Source organism: Sciurus carolinensis, chromosome X (genome assembly GCF_902686445.1).
Source record: "Sciurus carolinensis chromosome X, mSciCar1.2, whole genome shotgun sequence".
In the NCBI taxonomy this organism is placed as follows: Eukaryota; Metazoa; Chordata; class Mammalia; order Rodentia; family Sciuridae; genus Sciurus; species Sciurus carolinensis.
In genome coordinates, this window is record NC_062232.1 from 43,612,711 (window position 1) to 43,630,239 (window position 17,529).

The window sequence follows — 17,529 nt, forward strand, 5'->3', positions numbered from 1 at the left end:
CAAGACCATGGAGAAAATACTAGATCCTTACTATTGTCCTATCCCCCATCTTTTCAGAAACTCAGAGTATAATAACCAGTATATAGACACTAGCAGGTCAGGCAGGGTTAACAACTTTCAGCTGCCCCTCCAACCCCCAATATAGTGTGACAGATGCTGCCAGATGTCATGCTAGCAGCTTAAACCTATTACTCACTATAAGCCAAATGGAATGTAATTAACTCTATAATTTTGAGCCACGCAATTTTAAGTCTAATCTCCTAAGTATGACTCATAAAGTCCTCTGTGATCTGGCCCCTGCTGACCTCTCCACCACCCCCGCCTTCCTCCTGACCCTGTTTTATGCTCTAGACATTCAAAACTACTTAGTATCCAGAACAAGGCATGCTCTCTCACACCTCCAAGCATGCTGTTCTCACTGCCAGCAACTCTGTTCTTCCGCCACTACCTGGTTGGCTAAATCCTACTCACTCTTCAGGTCTTCAGTTCATCAATCCTTGTTCTGTAAAACCTTTCCTAGTGGTTCAGAGCAGGTTCTTAGTTTCTGTTATACTGTGCTGGGTTCCTCCCTTTTTGCACTTCAGTTGCAGAATTGAGTTAACCAAACCCCACAGCTCATAACACTTATCACTGTCTATGCAAGACCCTTCTGTTGTCTCCTTGTTTTAATTCCCAATTTCCACTCCGATTACCTTACCTATTATTAATACATACCACAAAGTGATATGTATACACACACACACACACCCTTAAAAATGCATCTTTATAAAATGTTGTTTCCGGCTGGGCATATAGCTCAGTTGTTAGAGTGCTTGTCTAGCATGCACAAGGCCCTGGGTTCAATCCCCAGTACCACCAAAAAAAATGAAAATAAAAATAAAATAAAATGTTGTTTCCAAATTTGCACAAATGCTTGGTGTTATAATTTTCATTCTTATTTTTTCAGTCAACACTGTTTATAATTTATCCATGTTACTGTCTAGAAATCTTGCTTTAAACTGCTCTACAGTATTGCAGTTTGTATAGTCATTTAACTATAAGTTAAATAAAGTCACATTTAACTTATACTTTAACCTAGTGATAGCCAATCAATTGTTACCAATGTCCTATTAACATAGATTATGCCAAGATGAACAACCTTGAATAGGCCTCTTTGTGATACTGTGGTAAGACTCTCTGGCATGTGTGTGTGTATGTGTGTGTGTGTGTGTGTGTGTGTGTGTGTGTGATCTCCATACTAAGGAGGACATATTTAGACTAATTTTCATCAAATATTGCTACATTTTTTTCTTTTCTGTAGTACTAGGGATTAAACCTAGGGCTTTGCACATGCTAGGCAAGTGCTCTACCACTGAACTACATCCTCAGATCTTGCTAATTGCTCTTAACTTGTATCCCTCTGGTTAAGAGACTGAACATTAATTCCTGTTAGCCATCCAAGTTTCTCTCCATAAAATGCCAACTCTATCTTCTGCCCATTTCCTACTTTTTTTATTTGTATTTTTCCTTTTACTGACTTGGAGCACCTTGAAAATGTCCTCTGTATTTTATATCTACCTAAATTACACTATCAATCACACTGTTCTGTTATCATTGATCTGTCTGTTTCCCCAAGTACTCCATAAGCTCCCTGAAAAAAAGATCCTCCAATTCAATTCTATATCCTTTCAGCCTGGCCTGTGGTAGGAGTGCAATGAATATTTACTGTATCAGTGAAGGGCTAGATAAACTGTTGACTGAGACCCAGGATCCAGAGGGTGACCTCCTTTAACAATGACTATGTCATGTTCACCTGTCTTACCCTCATCTCTCCTAGGCTCCTTTAATACCTAGCACAGGACAAACTGATATAAGATTATTGAATGAATTAAAAAACTAAAGTGACAAAGAGAAAAGCTTACTTTATTCTGGCTATTCCTTTAACCTAGAACCCCACCACCCAATCAGAATAATGAGAAAAAAAATCCTAATGTTTATTACTCTTAGCAGGTGCTAAGTATTATGCTAAATACTTCACGAGCATTATTTCATCCGATCCTCCCAATAATGTCACAAGATAGGTCTCATTATTATCCCATGTTATAGAAACTGTAGCTTATAGAAGTCAAGTCACTGACCAAGATAAGAGCTGCAGAGTTCATTTAATCCAGGTAAACCAAGTTTAAAACTGGCACTCTTAATCATGATTCTGTCATACTGCCTCCCTCATTTCCCTGTTCTTTGAGGCTTACCTATAATAAACTATTTAGGATCTAAGAGCTGGTCCATGTCTTATGACGGCATTTGACTTTCAAGGATGTCAGGTTGGAAGCTAAAGAGCATCCCAGTGTTTTCTACCAATACCTCTACCTACCGCTTCTTGGCAATTTCATTCTGTCGCTTCACCTTCTCTTCCTCAAACTCCCGGATGTTGCGCACACCAATCTCCCGACAAAACTCTTCAAACACCTCATCTTCTACCTGAAGGGAGAAGCCAGAGAGTGCAGAGGTTCTCTTGGTCAGAATCTGCTTCAAATCCCAGTCCTGCCCTGATACACATGCTGGCATGGCTTACCCCCTACCAACCTGGTTCATCTTCTCTTTCAAGTCCTTCATTTCTCTCTCTCGGCTCTGGATAATCCTCTTGATATCATTAATGCGAGGCCCGAAGTTGGCCAGCTCACTCTCCAGCTTGGACTTTTCCTATAGGCAACGGGTTGAAAGAAAAGAGACCAGATTCCTTGGAGGACAAGTGCTACCCTGTTTGCACTGGACTCACGATTAGGAAGGACAGGCTCTCCACACAAGAGAAAACCTGACTTTGCACCACCACCCTAGCTGAGTCTCCATTATCTCTTGCTGGAGCCATCACATGGCTTCTTTCCTGGCCTCCAGTTTAACCAGTTTCAATCCACAGGACTGGGCAACACAGTAAACATCTTTAACTACAGGTACACAGTCCCTTATCTATAGATACCCTGGAACTATATATGTCCTAGAATTCAGAACTTTTTTTAGATAAAGGTAAAATTTTTTATTCACACAAATACACACGTAATTTTGCATATAAACACACTATACATTATATTGCACCTCCAGAGTAAGCTGGGGGAGTACCCAATAATTGAAAAACACATTAAAATACCTAGAACTGTGCCCACCACCCACAGGGATTGAAATTCCTATGGCTCACTTTCAATTCACTTTTAGAAGTTCAAAAATTTGTTGAATGAATATGCTAATAATAGCATCTAACACGAACTGAGCACCTACTGGTCTAAGTACCTTACAGGTATTAACTTGTTCCATCTTTGTAAGGATCCTATAAAGTAGATATTAATTCCCATTTTATAGATAAAGATGAAAAAACTGACACTATGTAACTTGCTGAATGTTATACACATAGCTGAGCCAAGATCTGAACCCCTGACTGTCTGATGCTGTGCTCTGCTTGGTTTTCAAGAACAATCTGGGCAGAGAGGAACAAGTTCCCCATCCCCAGAGAAACCTGACTAGGAAAGTGAGGAGGACCTTTGGAGGACAGGGCTAAAGGCCAGGTCCCACCTGGAGATTTAGCGCCAGATGTCGTGTTTTGGTTTGTTCTAGGTCACTCTGTGAGTACTTGAGTCGCATCTGCAATCCATGGGCCTGAGACTGCACCTGACGCAGCTCTGCCTCTTTCCGCTTTGCCTTCATTTGCTCCTGAAGAAGACAAGGAAGGGGTAGGTAATAAGAAGGCAAATCAACATGGGCCAGAACCCCCTAGGGACCAGGGCTGTCCGTGGCTTACTTTCAGCTCCTCTGTCAACCGCTCCTTCTTCTCTTTTAATTTGTCTACTGCTTTCTCATCCCAGCGCCGTGCCTTGGCTTTCAGGTCACTGGCTCCACCAGAGATGACTCCTGACTTCTGGAACAGGGTCCCATCCAGTGCCACTGTCTATACACAGTATAGAGAAGAGAGAAGGAGAAGCTAAACAGGAATCTCCATTACTAAAAGTGTTCAGGGGATTCAAGATGGCAGACTAGAGGGAGGCTACGTTCCTTTTTGTTCTGTAACTCAGGTTTCAAGCAGAGGATATCTGTTTCTTGGTGAGGCAGTTTTTGCTGCTTATCGATCTCCTGTGGTTTACCCCATTTGTCTACTGCAATCACTTTCAGTCTGCCAGCATACTGACACCTTTTTGAATGCAGATTGCTGTCAGGCACCTATCATCCACCATTTGCCTGCCTCTTGCCTGTCCATCGCCTGCCTTTCACCTATGCATCACCCACCGCCCGAGGTTCACCTCCCAATCGTCCGACACCAGTAAGCAGACTGACCACAGACCACCAGTGGAGCGCCAGCTGCCTGCTGTTGCCTGAAAGTTCACTGTCACAGTACCTGCAGGTTTGGTTACACACGGCTGCTGCCATTTTGAGACAAAAGCCAGGCCCCATAGGACCCCTGGCCGGACTGACTGAGCCCCGTCTCTAGGATCCCTTAGCGTGACCCATCACTCCCTGCCTCTGGGGCCCTCACATCGACTGACTGCTCCCCGCCACCAGAACCCCCGATTGATTGCATCCCACCTCCAGGATCTGGCAAACAGACTGACCACACCCCACTTCCAGGACCCCTGCCCAACCAACCGCCCCCCACCTCCATGACTTCCAGCCAACCACACCCATACCCCAAGCTGCGGCTCCCCATTTGCCAACACATTGGAAGCCAGAGTGGCTATCTTGGATAATCCTGGACGCCGTAGCTCCGATCTTTAGGTGGGGCAAATCCCATCCTGAGATGCCTGCTGGAGACTTAAAGCTCATTGTCAGGTACCTCTCATACATCAGGTTACTGAAGACTGGGAGGTTTGATTACTATATGACTGTTATAGTGTAGATTTTCTTTTTTTCTCCTTATTGAAAAATTTTAAGTTTTTATTTCCTTACTTTTCTTGCTCTCTTTTCCTTTTGTTTACCTGTTCCCTCAGCGTCTCTTTCTCCCTTTTCGCATGTTAACAACCAACTTCTTTTGATTACACTCTCACTCTTTCTATTATCTAGAACTTCTATATATTCTTTTCTTATCCCATTAACAGCTACATCCTACATCCCTCTGCATCCTCTTTGTCCTCCATTAGAAACTATAGACCTTATCTATTTGTTATACTGAAGATAATAATTGAACTCATTCTGTTTATTATGACAATATTGTTAAAAGTGTTCAGCTCCAACCTGGTAAGGGAATCCGTACCTTGTGGCGCTGATGGCCTCCAAAGGCAATGCGGCGGGCATCTTCCACATTGTCACAGACAAGGGCATTGCCACAAGCATACTGCAGGGCTTTTTTGATGTGAGGTGGCTCATAGCGAATCACATCAATCACTAGCTTGGCCCCTTTCAGCTCCCGGAGTTTTTCATCCGTAGGTTTCACCTGTGGAAAGAAGCTCAGTAAGTGGCAGAACATGGAAGCCCAAGAGGAAGGGCCCTCCAACACTGCCCTGACCCCATTCTCACAAGCCTCACCTCCAGGTAGTCAAGAGGCAAAAAAGTCTCAGGCTCCCCACGCTGCTCCTTGATATATTGAATACAATCCCGGCCTGTCTTCTCTGAGTCTACAATAATGGCATCCATGTTCTTGCCCAAAACCTTGGTCACAGCAATCTGGTACTTCTTTTGTGTGGGCTGACAGAGGTCAATGAGGCGACCATACTAAGGAAAGAAGGAAGAAAAAAAAATTGAAGCATTAGTCTTTAGAGAGCTGGTTTAGGAAATCTCAATTATCAACTTAGAAAGGGCAGGCTACAATCTCTATCAGAAACAACATAACTATACTTCCTACTGGTCAAACTAGCCAGCTAGTTCTATATCTGTGTAACCCTACCTCATGTGAATAGGAATGGAATGAGGGGGGTACTTGCTAGACTAGTGCTGCCTGCAATTTAGAGCTGCACAGTGACCAATCCTAATGTTCCTCCTGAAAGTGGAAACATTTGGTTTAAGAGGCAAGCAAAGGAATGACTACATGGATTATATAATGTAGGAAAACCAACGTTACATTAATACCTTAAAAGAGGCTCAGAGCAAGAGATGACATTATCTTTCAGCTCAACTATACCAAATGCCTGAAAGGGTGAAGGTACAGGTTCTCCAACACTATTCCTGCTTTTAGAAGTTGACGAGAGTGAATGGAAGCCTATAAACCTGAGCTGCCTCACCCAGAAGACATTTACATATGATATGATAATGGACTAGATTAATTATTAATGAATAACTAAAGAATAGTCTAGTAATGTGCCAGTTTCTTTTGACTCATGATTGTTCTGCTATAAGGGATTTGTACTCAAAGACCAGGGTGGACTGTGATACTGTGAAATAAACATTTAGAGTTGGGTGCAGCACTGCATGCCTGTAATCCCAGGGAGACTAAGGCAGGAGGATTGCAAGTTCAAGGCCAACCTCAGCAACTCAGCAAGGTTCTAAGCAACTCAGCGAGACCCTATCTCAAAATAAAAAATAAAACAAAGGTTGGGGATGTAGCTCAGTGATTAAGTACCCCTAGGTTCAATCTCTGGTACCAAAATAAACAAACAAATAAATAGGACTGGGGACTGTGGATGAAGCTCAGTGGTAGAGTACCTCTGGCTTTAGTGCCCACTACTAAAAAAAGAAAAAAGAGAAAAAAAGAAATACATGTTTAGTCCTAGTCTCCAGTTCCTTACATACACAGCTCCAAACACCAGAGTGATAACATGGTGTTAACTGGTCACTGGTCACTCCTAGGTAGGTTCAATATGGGAGTTAGTCATTAGAAAGACCAAGGCAAGATTAGAAGGTTAAGACCAATAGCCCTACCCACCATAACCTCTGGTGAGGGGAAGATAGGCTGCAGGTTAAGTTGATCAGCAATGGTCAATGATTTAATCAATCCTACTATGTAAAGAGGTCTCCATAAAAACCTCAAAAATTCTGTGTTCAGAAACTTCTAGATACCTGAAGAAGAGGTGGTCCTTGGAGAGTGGTGTGCATATTGAGGAAATAGAAACTCCACAACCTGGGCTGAGATGTAGCTCAGTGGCAAAGCGCTTGCCTCACATTTGCAAAGCCCTGGGTTCAATCCCCAGTTCCAAAAACAGAAGAAAAAAAAAAAAAAGAAACTCTACGACCCTCCTCCCATACTTCACCCTATGCGTCACTTCTATCTGTATCCTTTGTTACATCCTTTATAAAAAATGGGTACAGCTAAGTGTCTCCCTCACCTCTATGAGCTGCCCTAGCAAATGAGTCAAATTCAAGAAGAGGGTCATGGGAACCCTATTTATAACAGGTCAGTAAAAACCACAGGTCACAACCTACCACTTACAATTGACATCTGAATTGAGAGGCAGTCTTGTCAGACTGAACCCTTAACATGTGGGATCTGACACTAAGTAGACAATGTCAGAACTGAACCGAATTATTGAACACCAAGCTGGTGTCTGGAGAACTGCTTGGTGTGTGGGGAGGAAAAAAATCCAAATATCTGGTATCAAAAGTGAAGTGCTGTATTAACTGTGTGAAAGTAAAGCACCATGGTATTTTCCCATCTCACAGAGAAACAGAATCCCCATCCTATTATGGCTCCAAAGCAACAATGACTCAAGGGAGTCATGTCTGAATCCAAAATCACTTTTCAAAACATCACTTTTACCATTTCACAGACCACTGCAACCCAGGCACTATGTCAAAAATGTTATATACATTATATCAAACTTTCATAAGTACCTAGCAAAATAAATCTCTTTTAATAGTGACCCTACATCACCCCCAACCAAAACCAAGTATGGTTTCCTAAGAACCATCAAATAAAGAATAAGATTTTCAAGGCCAGGAACTGACTCTAATTCATACTTATCTCCCCAGCAGTACCCAGAGGAATGATCAGGAAATATTTGTAGAACTAAACTAAGTTGAACTCAGGGACAGGATAATTCAGAGGGCTAATACTCAGGGAACAAAGGAACTCAGAATTTGGTGAAAGAGGTCAACAGATCTGATATAGTCCAGGGTGTCCCTAAAAGCTAATGGCCTCTCATGAAAATAGAAGGGAGAACAGTGGAGTAGTAGAAGGGGACAGAGGGGGAGGAAGGAGGGCTAGGAAAGGGGATAATAAAATTAACCAAATTATGCCATGAGCTTGTATATAAATTCCACTTTTATGCAAAATTGTAGCATACCAATTAAAGAAAAAACAATAAATAAAGCTAACAGGCTTATACATGTCAAAGGTGGTCACATGGAAGACTGCAGAGCTACTTCCTGGGAAAATAATTCCAGCACTATGATCCTTTCCCCTTCCAAAGTCTTCCCTGGTTTCCCTATCCCCACAAAGAGGAGTGGACACAAGACAAACCCTTCAGGAAGATGCAATTAGTATGGAAAAGAGAACATAAGCTTAAGGGTCAGGACAAATTGGGTTTGAATTTGCAGTTCTTCTGCTTACAAGATATGTTTCTTTGGATCAGTCTCTGAGTCTCAATTTCCCCAACTATAAAAGCAAGATTTAGCAACCCTGTCCTCACAGGGTTTTGGGAAAACTACACGATAGTGGGTATGAATAAATGCGTAGCAAGACTCCTTTTTCCTGTCTTACCACAGAGCCAGGGTAAAGGCGCTTGATGCTTTCCATTATCTCTGCCTTTCTCTGCTGACGGCTGCTTTCCTGGCGGTCAATGCGTGCATCCCCCAATTGCTCCATCACCTGATTCAGCTCCTTATTAATCTCATCAATTCGTCGCTTGGCCATCTCCACCTCCTCAGTCAATTCTCCCTCTAGCTTCTTCTGCTCCTCTAGGGACTGCCTATAAAGTAACAGAACACAAAAGTTACCCAGACTGGTAGAACAATATTCCTGACTGAGGGATTCTGGCCGTCCCGCCTAAAAAGGGACAGGACAGAAGTGGAAGGAGAGGAGAAGGCTGCTGAACCACATACTTGCTAGTAGTGATGTATTCCTCCAGCTTTTCAATCCGCTTCTGATTCTCTTCAATCTCTCGTAATTTCTGCTTGATCTTGGCCTAGGTAACAAGTAAATTCTATCACCAGGGGCTAAGCCAGTTAACTCCAAGACCACAGGGGCTTACTCACACTCTATATGTGACCACTCATCCAAGAGCCCAAGAGTCCAAGATTAAATTCAGGAAGCCTACTTAAAAGGAGACAAATAGATAGTGTCCAGTTTGGTCTGCTAACTTACAGAGGTCATCCAGGGTTCCAGAACCTCTCATAGGTGTTGTCCCCACTCCAGGATTCCTTACCAATCAGAGGATCAAACCAAGGCAAAGTAAGCTTCACAGGCCTTTCTGAACCTTTTCTTCATCTATTAAATGTGGATTACTTCCACTTCATAGAATACATGTTAAGCACTTAATACAGGGTAATAATTAACATCTACCACATTCTTTTAACTATTTAAAATAAGTGCTTAGCAGAATGCCTAGAACATTTCAGGCTCTTGGGGCAATATGACAACTTTCTATCATCATCATCATCATTGACATTAGAAAAACAGTAAGTAAAAGTATACCTAGTAAGAGGGTAAGAATATGAGCTTTAGAGTTAGACTGCCTGGGTTCATACCCTGGTTCTACTGCATAATAATTATATGACCTCAAACAAATGACTTCACCTCTGTGTTTCCTTATTTGGAAAGTGAGGATAATACTAACCATCCCACAAAGGTAGTCATAAATGAAGAATTAAGTGAGTGAATATATGTAAGGAACATTACCTATCACACAATAAGTACTTAAGAGTAAGCTACTGTCATTATTGTTAAGACTATCATTATTTCCTTTTATATGGACCATCATTCCTAATATTTTTGTGTGCTGGGATTGAACTGAGGGCCTTGCACTTGCTAAGCAGGCACTCTGCCACTGAGCTATATCCCAGTCCCCAGCCATAATCTTGTAACTTTTGCCCACCTCTGTCTCTACTTTCTTCCGCTCTTCCAGATCCAAACGGTCCTGGTCAGCTTTCTGATCTCGATTGAACTTCTCCAGCTCCTGGGCTAAAGTGGCTGCTCTCTTGCTGGCTTCTTCTTTCAGCCGGTGGTATTTCTTTACCTGTGGTAGGGAGAGAAAGGAGGATAAGAGTCAGCCCAGATCAGCCCAGCAATCTCCTCTCAACCAACTCCTTCCAAGGCTTACCTGATTCTCCTCCAGGGTCAAGTCTCTGCCCTGACTCTGACTCTCCTCTTCCATTCGTTCTTCAAACTCCTGCCGGGCCTTCTCCACCGAAAGCATCTCCTTCTCCAGTTCATCCATGTCACCTTTACGCTTCTTATAGTGCTTCTGAGCATTCTGCAGAGACTTCTTAGCTGCTTCCAGCTTCTTGATTTTGTGGGAGGTATTCTCCTTGGCTTTGATGTACTGAGGTCGCTTCTGATTCAGCTCTGAGTCCTTCTCCCTTTTGCCAGAGAGAAAGGGGACAATCAGTACTGTGGAAGAAGGGAGGAGTGCCAGGCTTTTGACTTAAAGAAAGAGGGGCCTGTGTTCTCCAGCTATTCTCAGTTAATCTAATGTTCCATGGATATTCAAAAAAGGGGCAGTACAACTACTACCTGGAACTATACCTATAGCCTCATGGTCTAGCCCTTTAGAGTCAAGAGGCAGTCTTGTCACCTACCTCTTCTTTCTCCTGTTTGGCCTCCTTGCTTTCAGCTACAAAGCTACCACCTCTGCTCCAATGTCATGCCAGGCCAGACCCTTTCATTAATAACATCCAAGAAGACCCTCTTTTACTGAGTTGTCCTTCCTTTGATCTAACTATTTCAAAGGTCTTTCATGTTTCAGTTTTCCTCTTCCAGGACAGTCTTCTTGGTTATTTCAATGGCTGGGCCTTTACTGCTTCTTCTAATCTGACAAGGCCACCACCCCTACCAAGTTCTCCCTCCTCTGAGAACCTGTCTATTCAGGTTCTAAATACTTAAATATTTTATCTGTTTTAAATGCAGGTCAAGAAATGTGTCTGGTTCTGGCCAAAGCAAGTCAAGTAGATAGAGAAACTAGTACAGGCCCTGGACTCTAGGCTCAAAGGAGCCCTAGGGAACAGCACAGATTCCCACAAATTGCAGGCTCAAGTCTGCTTCTTACTTGATCTCCTTCTCGATCTGCTGCTGCTCCCGCATCATTTTGCCCAGCTCCTTCTTCTTCTCCTTCAGCTCATCCTCTACCTTGTCCATTCGCTTCTTGTCTTTCTCAATCTCTTTGTTCTTTGAGGCCAGTTCCTTGTTGAGTTTCTCAATTTCTACTTCATTGTGGTAAAGCTTAAAGAGTTGCAGCTGTACCTGAGCTCGCACCACCTCGTCTTTCAGGCGCTGGTAGCGGTCCGCCTATGCAAATGGAATGGGGACAGGGTGCATCAGTAAGGCATTGGCTCCATTCAGGCCCCTCAGTCAAGAGGTAGCCCAGCCACCTACCTCTTCTTTCTCCTGTTTGGCCTCCTTTCGTTCAGCTGCAATGTTTTTCTTGCGATGGTAATTAAATTGTGTGTCCTCTTCAGCCTTCACCATTTCCTTCTTTCGCTTATCATACTCCTGGGCCAGCTCCCCAGAGCGACTGATCTCTTCAAATAGAGCTGTCCTTTCTTTGGGGTTCTTCATGGCAATAGATTCCACAGCACCCTAATAAAGGTCAAAACACTCTCCCATTTAGACCCTAGCTAACTCAGTTTTCCCTGCTCACTCTCTCTCATTCATTCAGAAAAAGGCCATTGATCCCACTCTTCCCAAATTTTCCCACATTTCACACTTGGGTTTTGAGGACACACTCTCTGCTTCTGAGGAGCATAGGGAGCAGAAAAGACAGACACAAAGATAACATAGTATTATGAACACTGACAGAAGCAAAACAGAAAAAGGATTAAATGATGCTTGGAGGACAGGAGAGTGGTAAAGATGCCTATCTTGGAAAGGCTTTCCAAATGTGACATCCAAGCTGAATTTTTAAGATGGGGGTTGGGGATATAGCTCAGGGGTATGGCACTCAGTAAGCATTTGTGAGGCTCTGGGTTCAATTCCTAGCACAGGAAGGGAGGGAGGGAGAAAATTAAGAGAAAAAGGTTATTCCATGGGGAAGAAAATTAATATGCAAAGACCAGTGGGGTAGAGATAGCAGGTGAATTTGGGGAAGTACAAATGGTTTAATTAGGCTGGAGTACAAGGTTATAGGGAAAGAGTATTGGCAGATAAGGCCAGTAAGGTGGGCAAGAACCAAGGGAAAGTGTTTCCTGAATGACAAACTTAGAAGTATGAATTTTCACCCTAAGGCAATTATTCTCAAATTTTAGCAGGCATCATAATAAATTGGAGAGCTTGGTAAAACAAACTGCTGTGTCCAATCCCACAGTCTCTTCAGTCCACAGGTCTGGAATGGGGCCTAAGAATGTTCATTTTTAACACATTCCCTCGTGGTGCTGCTATTGCTGGTCTGGGGACTATAATTTGAGAACATCATAAAGCAGGAAGAAATCACTTAAAATTTTTTTTTTTCCTGGTACCAGGGATTGAACCCAGAGGCACTCAACCACTGAGCAACATCCTTAGCCCTTTTTACATATATATATTTTTAGAGACAGGATCTCACTGAATTGCTTAGAGCCTTGCTAAGCTGAGGAAGCTAGCTTTGAACTCACAATCCTCCTGCCTCAGCCTCCTGAGCCACTGGGATTACAGGTGTGTGCTACCATGCCCAGCAATGAAAAGCATTAAGGAAAAAGAGAGAAACAGACTTGTGTCCTCATAAGAAGAACCTGACCTAGAGGATAACTGGAAGGGGCTGGAAAGGAATCAGGAAGCCTAGTAAAGAAAGTGCTACATTAATCCAGGACAGAAATGATGAAGCAGACCCAGCAGGGGCTAACAAAAAGCAAATAGCCCATAACTGTTTAAAATGCCCACCTGAAAGACAAGGAAGTTACGAGCTTTGATGAGAATGCCCAATTTCTCTAATTCCTCACTGTACTCATGTAGCTGCACCACTTTGTTGTTGATCTTGTATTCAGAAGAACCTCCTATGAGACAAAGCATGAGTTGGCAAGGATCAGGCCACCCTCCTATCCCACCAACTAGTCTTGCCACCTCCTAGGATCTAAAGAGAGCTTTCTGACCAGCCTTACCCACCTACAATGACACGAGCAAAGGTGCGATCCTCAGCACCCTCCTCAGAGTAGACCATGCTGACAAAGGCCCGGTTGGCAGCTGGTTTGCCCACAGGAGCTCCATGGATCAGGTCCCGCAGGGTCTTTACTCTCAGGTTGCTGGTTTTTTCACCTAGCACAAAGCTGATGGCATCCATGAGATTTGACTTACCTAAGGAAGGAAGGGAAAAAACAGAGGAGGGAAAGTCAGGAAAATGGGGAGAAAAAAATAGTATAAAGGAGACACTGAGAGGAACAGAAATGTCCTTTAATTAATCAGTGCTCAGATTAATATAAGAGACTACTCCTTTGCCCTCATAAAAACTGGGCCCAACCAAAGCTCCAAGTCAAAGATAGGAAAAACAGTTCCCTTGCAGTTATTATTTCTAGCAGCCAGAAACTAGAATTCCATCTAAGGAAAGAGTTTATTCATAAAATGGATTATACTAACCACCCTTAATAATATGGGCAAATGCCCACTATAGGCAAAACAAGCAAGATACAAAACTCTAGCATTTGATCTCACCAATGTAAAAACAAAAACAAAAAGACGTGTTTGAAAAGGGAAATAAAGAGTTTTTTAAAAATAGGTATGGAATCTCAGTGTTGCAAAATGAAGAAGTTCTGGAGATTTACTGCACAAGAAAGTAAATATATTTAACACTACTGAACCATATACTTGAAAAGTAGTTCGTTTGGTAATTTTTTGTTATTTTATCACATTTTTTGAAGGGCTTATTACAGTTATTGTACAAAAAGCACACAGCATCAGCTATAAAGTATCTTATAAAAAATACAAAATCTAAATCTAAACAAGTCTTTAGACTTATATCCGTTTCTAAGAAATACAACAGAGGAACCTGGTAAATGATACCATGAAGAAATTTTAGGACAGACACAGATTGTGGAATATTCTACAAGACAATTGCCCTGGTCCTTTCAAAAAGTCAATGTCTGGGTATGGACACACCTGAAGTAGAGTGCTTGCATGCGCAAGGCCCTGAGCAACACAAACACACACACACCTGAAGTAGAGTGCTTGCATGCGCAAGGCCCTGAGCAACACAAACACACGCGCGCGCGCACACAAAGTCAATGTCTAAAAAGAAGAGTTGAGAGAACCATTCCAGAACATAATCAAATGCTATTTTGGGAAAACAATTAGGAAAGCTTGAATAAAAACTGGATAACTGATGACATGAGGAAATTAATTTTCTTACTTGTGATAATGGAATAGTAGTAATACAAGAGAATGACGATTTTAGAAAATGAATACTAAAGCACATAGGGATGAAATGTCATGAAGCCTGCAATTTATTTTTAAATGGTTAAGCAAAACACATATAGCTGAGCATGGTGGTGCATGCCTATAATTCAAGTTACTTAGGAAGGCCAAGACAGAAGGATCACAAATTCAAGGCCAACCTAGGCAATTTAATGAGGCCATCTCAAAAGTAAAAAAGGACTGGAGATGTAGCTCAGCGGAAGAATGCCCCTGAATCTCCAGTACTACAAAACAAAGAGGAAGGAAGGAGGAAGGGAGGAAGGAAGGGAGGAAGGGAGGAAGGGAGGAAGGGAGGAAGGGAAGAAGGGAAGAAGGGAGGAAAGGAGGGAGGGAGGGAGGGAGGGAGGGAGGAAGGAAGGGAGGAAGGGAGGGAGAAAGGGAGGGAGGAAGGGAGGAAGAGAGGGAGGAGGAGGGAGAAGAAGAGGGAGTAGGGAGGGAGAGGGGGGAGGGAGGGGGGAGGGAGGGAGAGGAGAGAGAGTAGGGAGGGGGAGAGAGGGGGAGAGAGAACAAAGGAACACATACGTATTTGCAAATTTTCATATTAAAAACTTGGGGCCAGGTATGGTGATGCATGACTCTAATCTCAGCTACTTGGGAGGCTGAGGCAGGAGGATCACAAGTTCAAGGCCAGTCTTAGCAACATAGTGAGATCCTTCCTCAAAATAAATTTTAAAAAGAGTCAGGCATGGTGGCACACGCCTATAATCCCAGCAGCTTGGGAGGCTGAGGCAGGAGGATAGTTAGTTCAAAGCTAGCATCAGCAACTTTGCAAGGCCCCAAGCAACTTAGTGATACCCTTTCTCTAAATACAATGCAAACAAGGGCTGGGGATGTGGCTCAATGATTAAGTGCCCTTGAGTTTAATCCCCAGTAGCAAAATAATAAAAATAAAAAAATAAAATAAAATCAATTTAGAAAAGGACTGGAGATGTAGCTCAGTGGTAAAGCACCCCTGGCTTCAGTTCCCAGAACAAAAAAAGGAATTAAAAAAATGTTTACATTGGGGTTGGAGGGTGAAGAGATAGTTTAACTTCCATAAATGCTACCTCAAGATTCTCCCCAAATGTGTTATATGACTGAACTGAGGGCATAATATTCAACACCAATCTACCCAACCATAAAAATGGTCCTTTCATGGAAGCATTACAGTAATTAAGACTGTGCAAAAGTTGGGGATATAGCTCAGTGGCAGATAGCACAGTTGGCATGACAGAAGTCCTAGGTTCAATCTCCAGCCCTTTTTAAAAAAAAAAAAAAAAAAAGCTTGGGCTCACATTCAACAGACCTAGGCCAGGTTCTAATCTTAGTTTTGCTCATTTTTTCTTTTTGCTTTTTTTGAGGGCGGGTGGTGGTGGTGGTGGCGGTGCTGGGTATCACACCCAGGGTCTCATAAATGCTAGGCAAGCATTGTACTAGTGTGCTATACCTGAGCACAAGCTTCACAATTTTTTAGCTGACACTCCCTCAGCACAAGTTTCACTATTTTTTTTAGTTGACATTCTATCTCCTCACCTGGAAAAAAAAATGAAAAATGACTTACAAGTCTTAAAAAAAATGATTGGCACATGGTTCTATGTTGAAGTGGCAGGAACACAAGCTTTAAAGTATAGCAGGCATGGGCTCTGATCCCAGCTGAGAACCATAGGCAAGTTATTAAATCTCTGTGCCTCAGTCTCCCCATTCAATGATATCTGCCATCTAGGGTCACTGTGACAATTTAAATGTAAAATGTCCTAGGACTGGGGACGTAGTTCAGTGGTAGAGAACTTACCTAGTGTCTGTGAGGCCCTGGGTTCAACCCCCAGCACCATACACACACATGCACACAGAGTCCTAGGACTTAAGGGTGTAACTCAGTAGCAGAGTGCTTGCTTAGCATTGGTGAGGGAGGCTCTGGGTTCAATCCCCATCACTCATTTATTTTAAATAAATAGAGCCCCAATAAAGTACTTGACACACAGTAGGTACTCAATAAATGACATATCTAGCCTAACACAAGTCTGGACTCAGCTGTTTCCCTCATCACAGCAGGACTATCTAGCACATCATGCAAACCAGGTGTCAATCGTTTGTTTTTTGTTGTTGTTGTTGTTGTTTTTCTTTTTGTATGGAAGACTGAACTCAGGGGCACTCCACCACTGAGCCATATCCCCCGCCCTATTTTGTATTTTATTTAGGGTCTCAATGAGTTGCTTAGTGCCTCCCTTTTGCTGAGGCTGGCTTTGAAATTGTGATCCTCCTTCCTCAGCCTCCAGAGCTGGGATTACAGGCCTGCACCACTACACCCAGCCAGGTGTCAATCTTTTAGGTACCAACTTCCAACCTTTGGGCTTTTCCTGTGATCTCCAAAGACAAGAACATCTCACAATCAAAAGCCTCTGTACTCACACAAGCATTCAATATCGTAAACATTTCTATAACACATAGTATGAGCTGTACACTAATAAAATGTTTCCAGGAATGTCTTTTATTTACTTATTTATTTTTGGTGCTGGGTATTCATTTACCACTGAGCTACATCCCCAGTCCTTTTTATTTTGAGATAGGTTCTGGCTAAGTTGCTGAGGCTTGTCTTGAACTTGTGATCCTCCTTCACCCAAGTCATTCTATCACATCAACCTGTCCCATTTCCTGCACAACATTTATGACAGTCTAGTATCTTATTTCCTTCTTTATCTTCTTTCCCTGGTACTCCCCCCCCCAAATTGTCAAGGCTGACCTCAAAGTTGTGATCCTCTTGCCTCAGTCTCCCAAGTAACTGGGATTACAGGCATCTGCTACCATGACCAACCAACTCTAGGACATTTTTGATGGTCCAACCTGGGGAGTGGGGGATACTGTCATCTAGTGGACAGAAGCCATGGATGCTGTCAAACATCCTACAATGCACAGGACTATCCCCACAGCAAAGAATTATCTCCCTGAAGTGCCAATGTTGAGAAACCTTGCCCTAAGCAGACCAAACCCAGGCAAGACTACTTGACAGAATGAAGAGTCTCTCAGGTTAGAAAATTATTCGCTAAAACATCTCTGAGGTGTAAGAACACAGCAGGATTCCAAATGGACCACTTCTGGGGGTAGGTGAGAGGAATCCATGGGGTGTCATT

General features: G+C 42.8%; 1 protein-coding gene across 5 annotated transcripts in view; it reads right to left on the reverse strand.

Moving 5' to 3' along the window:
- The window catches only part of Smc1a (structural maintenance of chromosomes 1A), a 55,284-nt gene that overhangs the window by 36,662 nt on the left and 1,093 nt on the right, over positions 1-17,529 (reverse strand). For all 5 annotated transcript variants that reach the window (XR_007106474.1, XM_047537028.1, XM_047537027.1 and 2 more), the window contains exons 2-15: positions 13,121-13,309; positions 12,899-13,011; positions 11,420-11,623; positions 11,094-11,332; positions 10,149-10,407; positions 9,924-10,064; positions 8,932-9,014; positions 8,591-8,798; positions 5,485-5,670; positions 5,213-5,392; positions 3,770-3,916; positions 3,544-3,681; positions 2,566-2,682; positions 2,354-2,460 (exon numbers count right to left, since the gene is read on the reverse strand). Coding sequence is in view for 4 of the 5 variants with exons in the window: in XM_047537028.1 (XP_047392984.1) it covers positions 2,354-2,460; positions 2,566-2,682; positions 3,544-3,681; positions 3,770-3,916; positions 5,213-5,392; positions 5,485-5,670; positions 8,591-8,798; positions 8,932-9,014; positions 9,924-10,064; positions 10,149-10,407; positions 11,094-11,332; positions 11,420-11,623; positions 12,899-13,011; positions 13,121-13,309 (2,311 nt within the window). In the remaining variant the exon portion in view is untranslated. The remainder of the gene's footprint in view (positions 1-2,353; positions 2,461-2,565; positions 2,683-3,543; positions 3,682-3,769; positions 3,917-5,212; positions 5,393-5,484; positions 5,671-8,590; positions 8,799-8,931; positions 9,015-9,923; positions 10,065-10,148; positions 10,408-11,093; positions 11,333-11,419; positions 11,624-12,898; positions 13,012-13,120; positions 13,310-17,529) is intronic.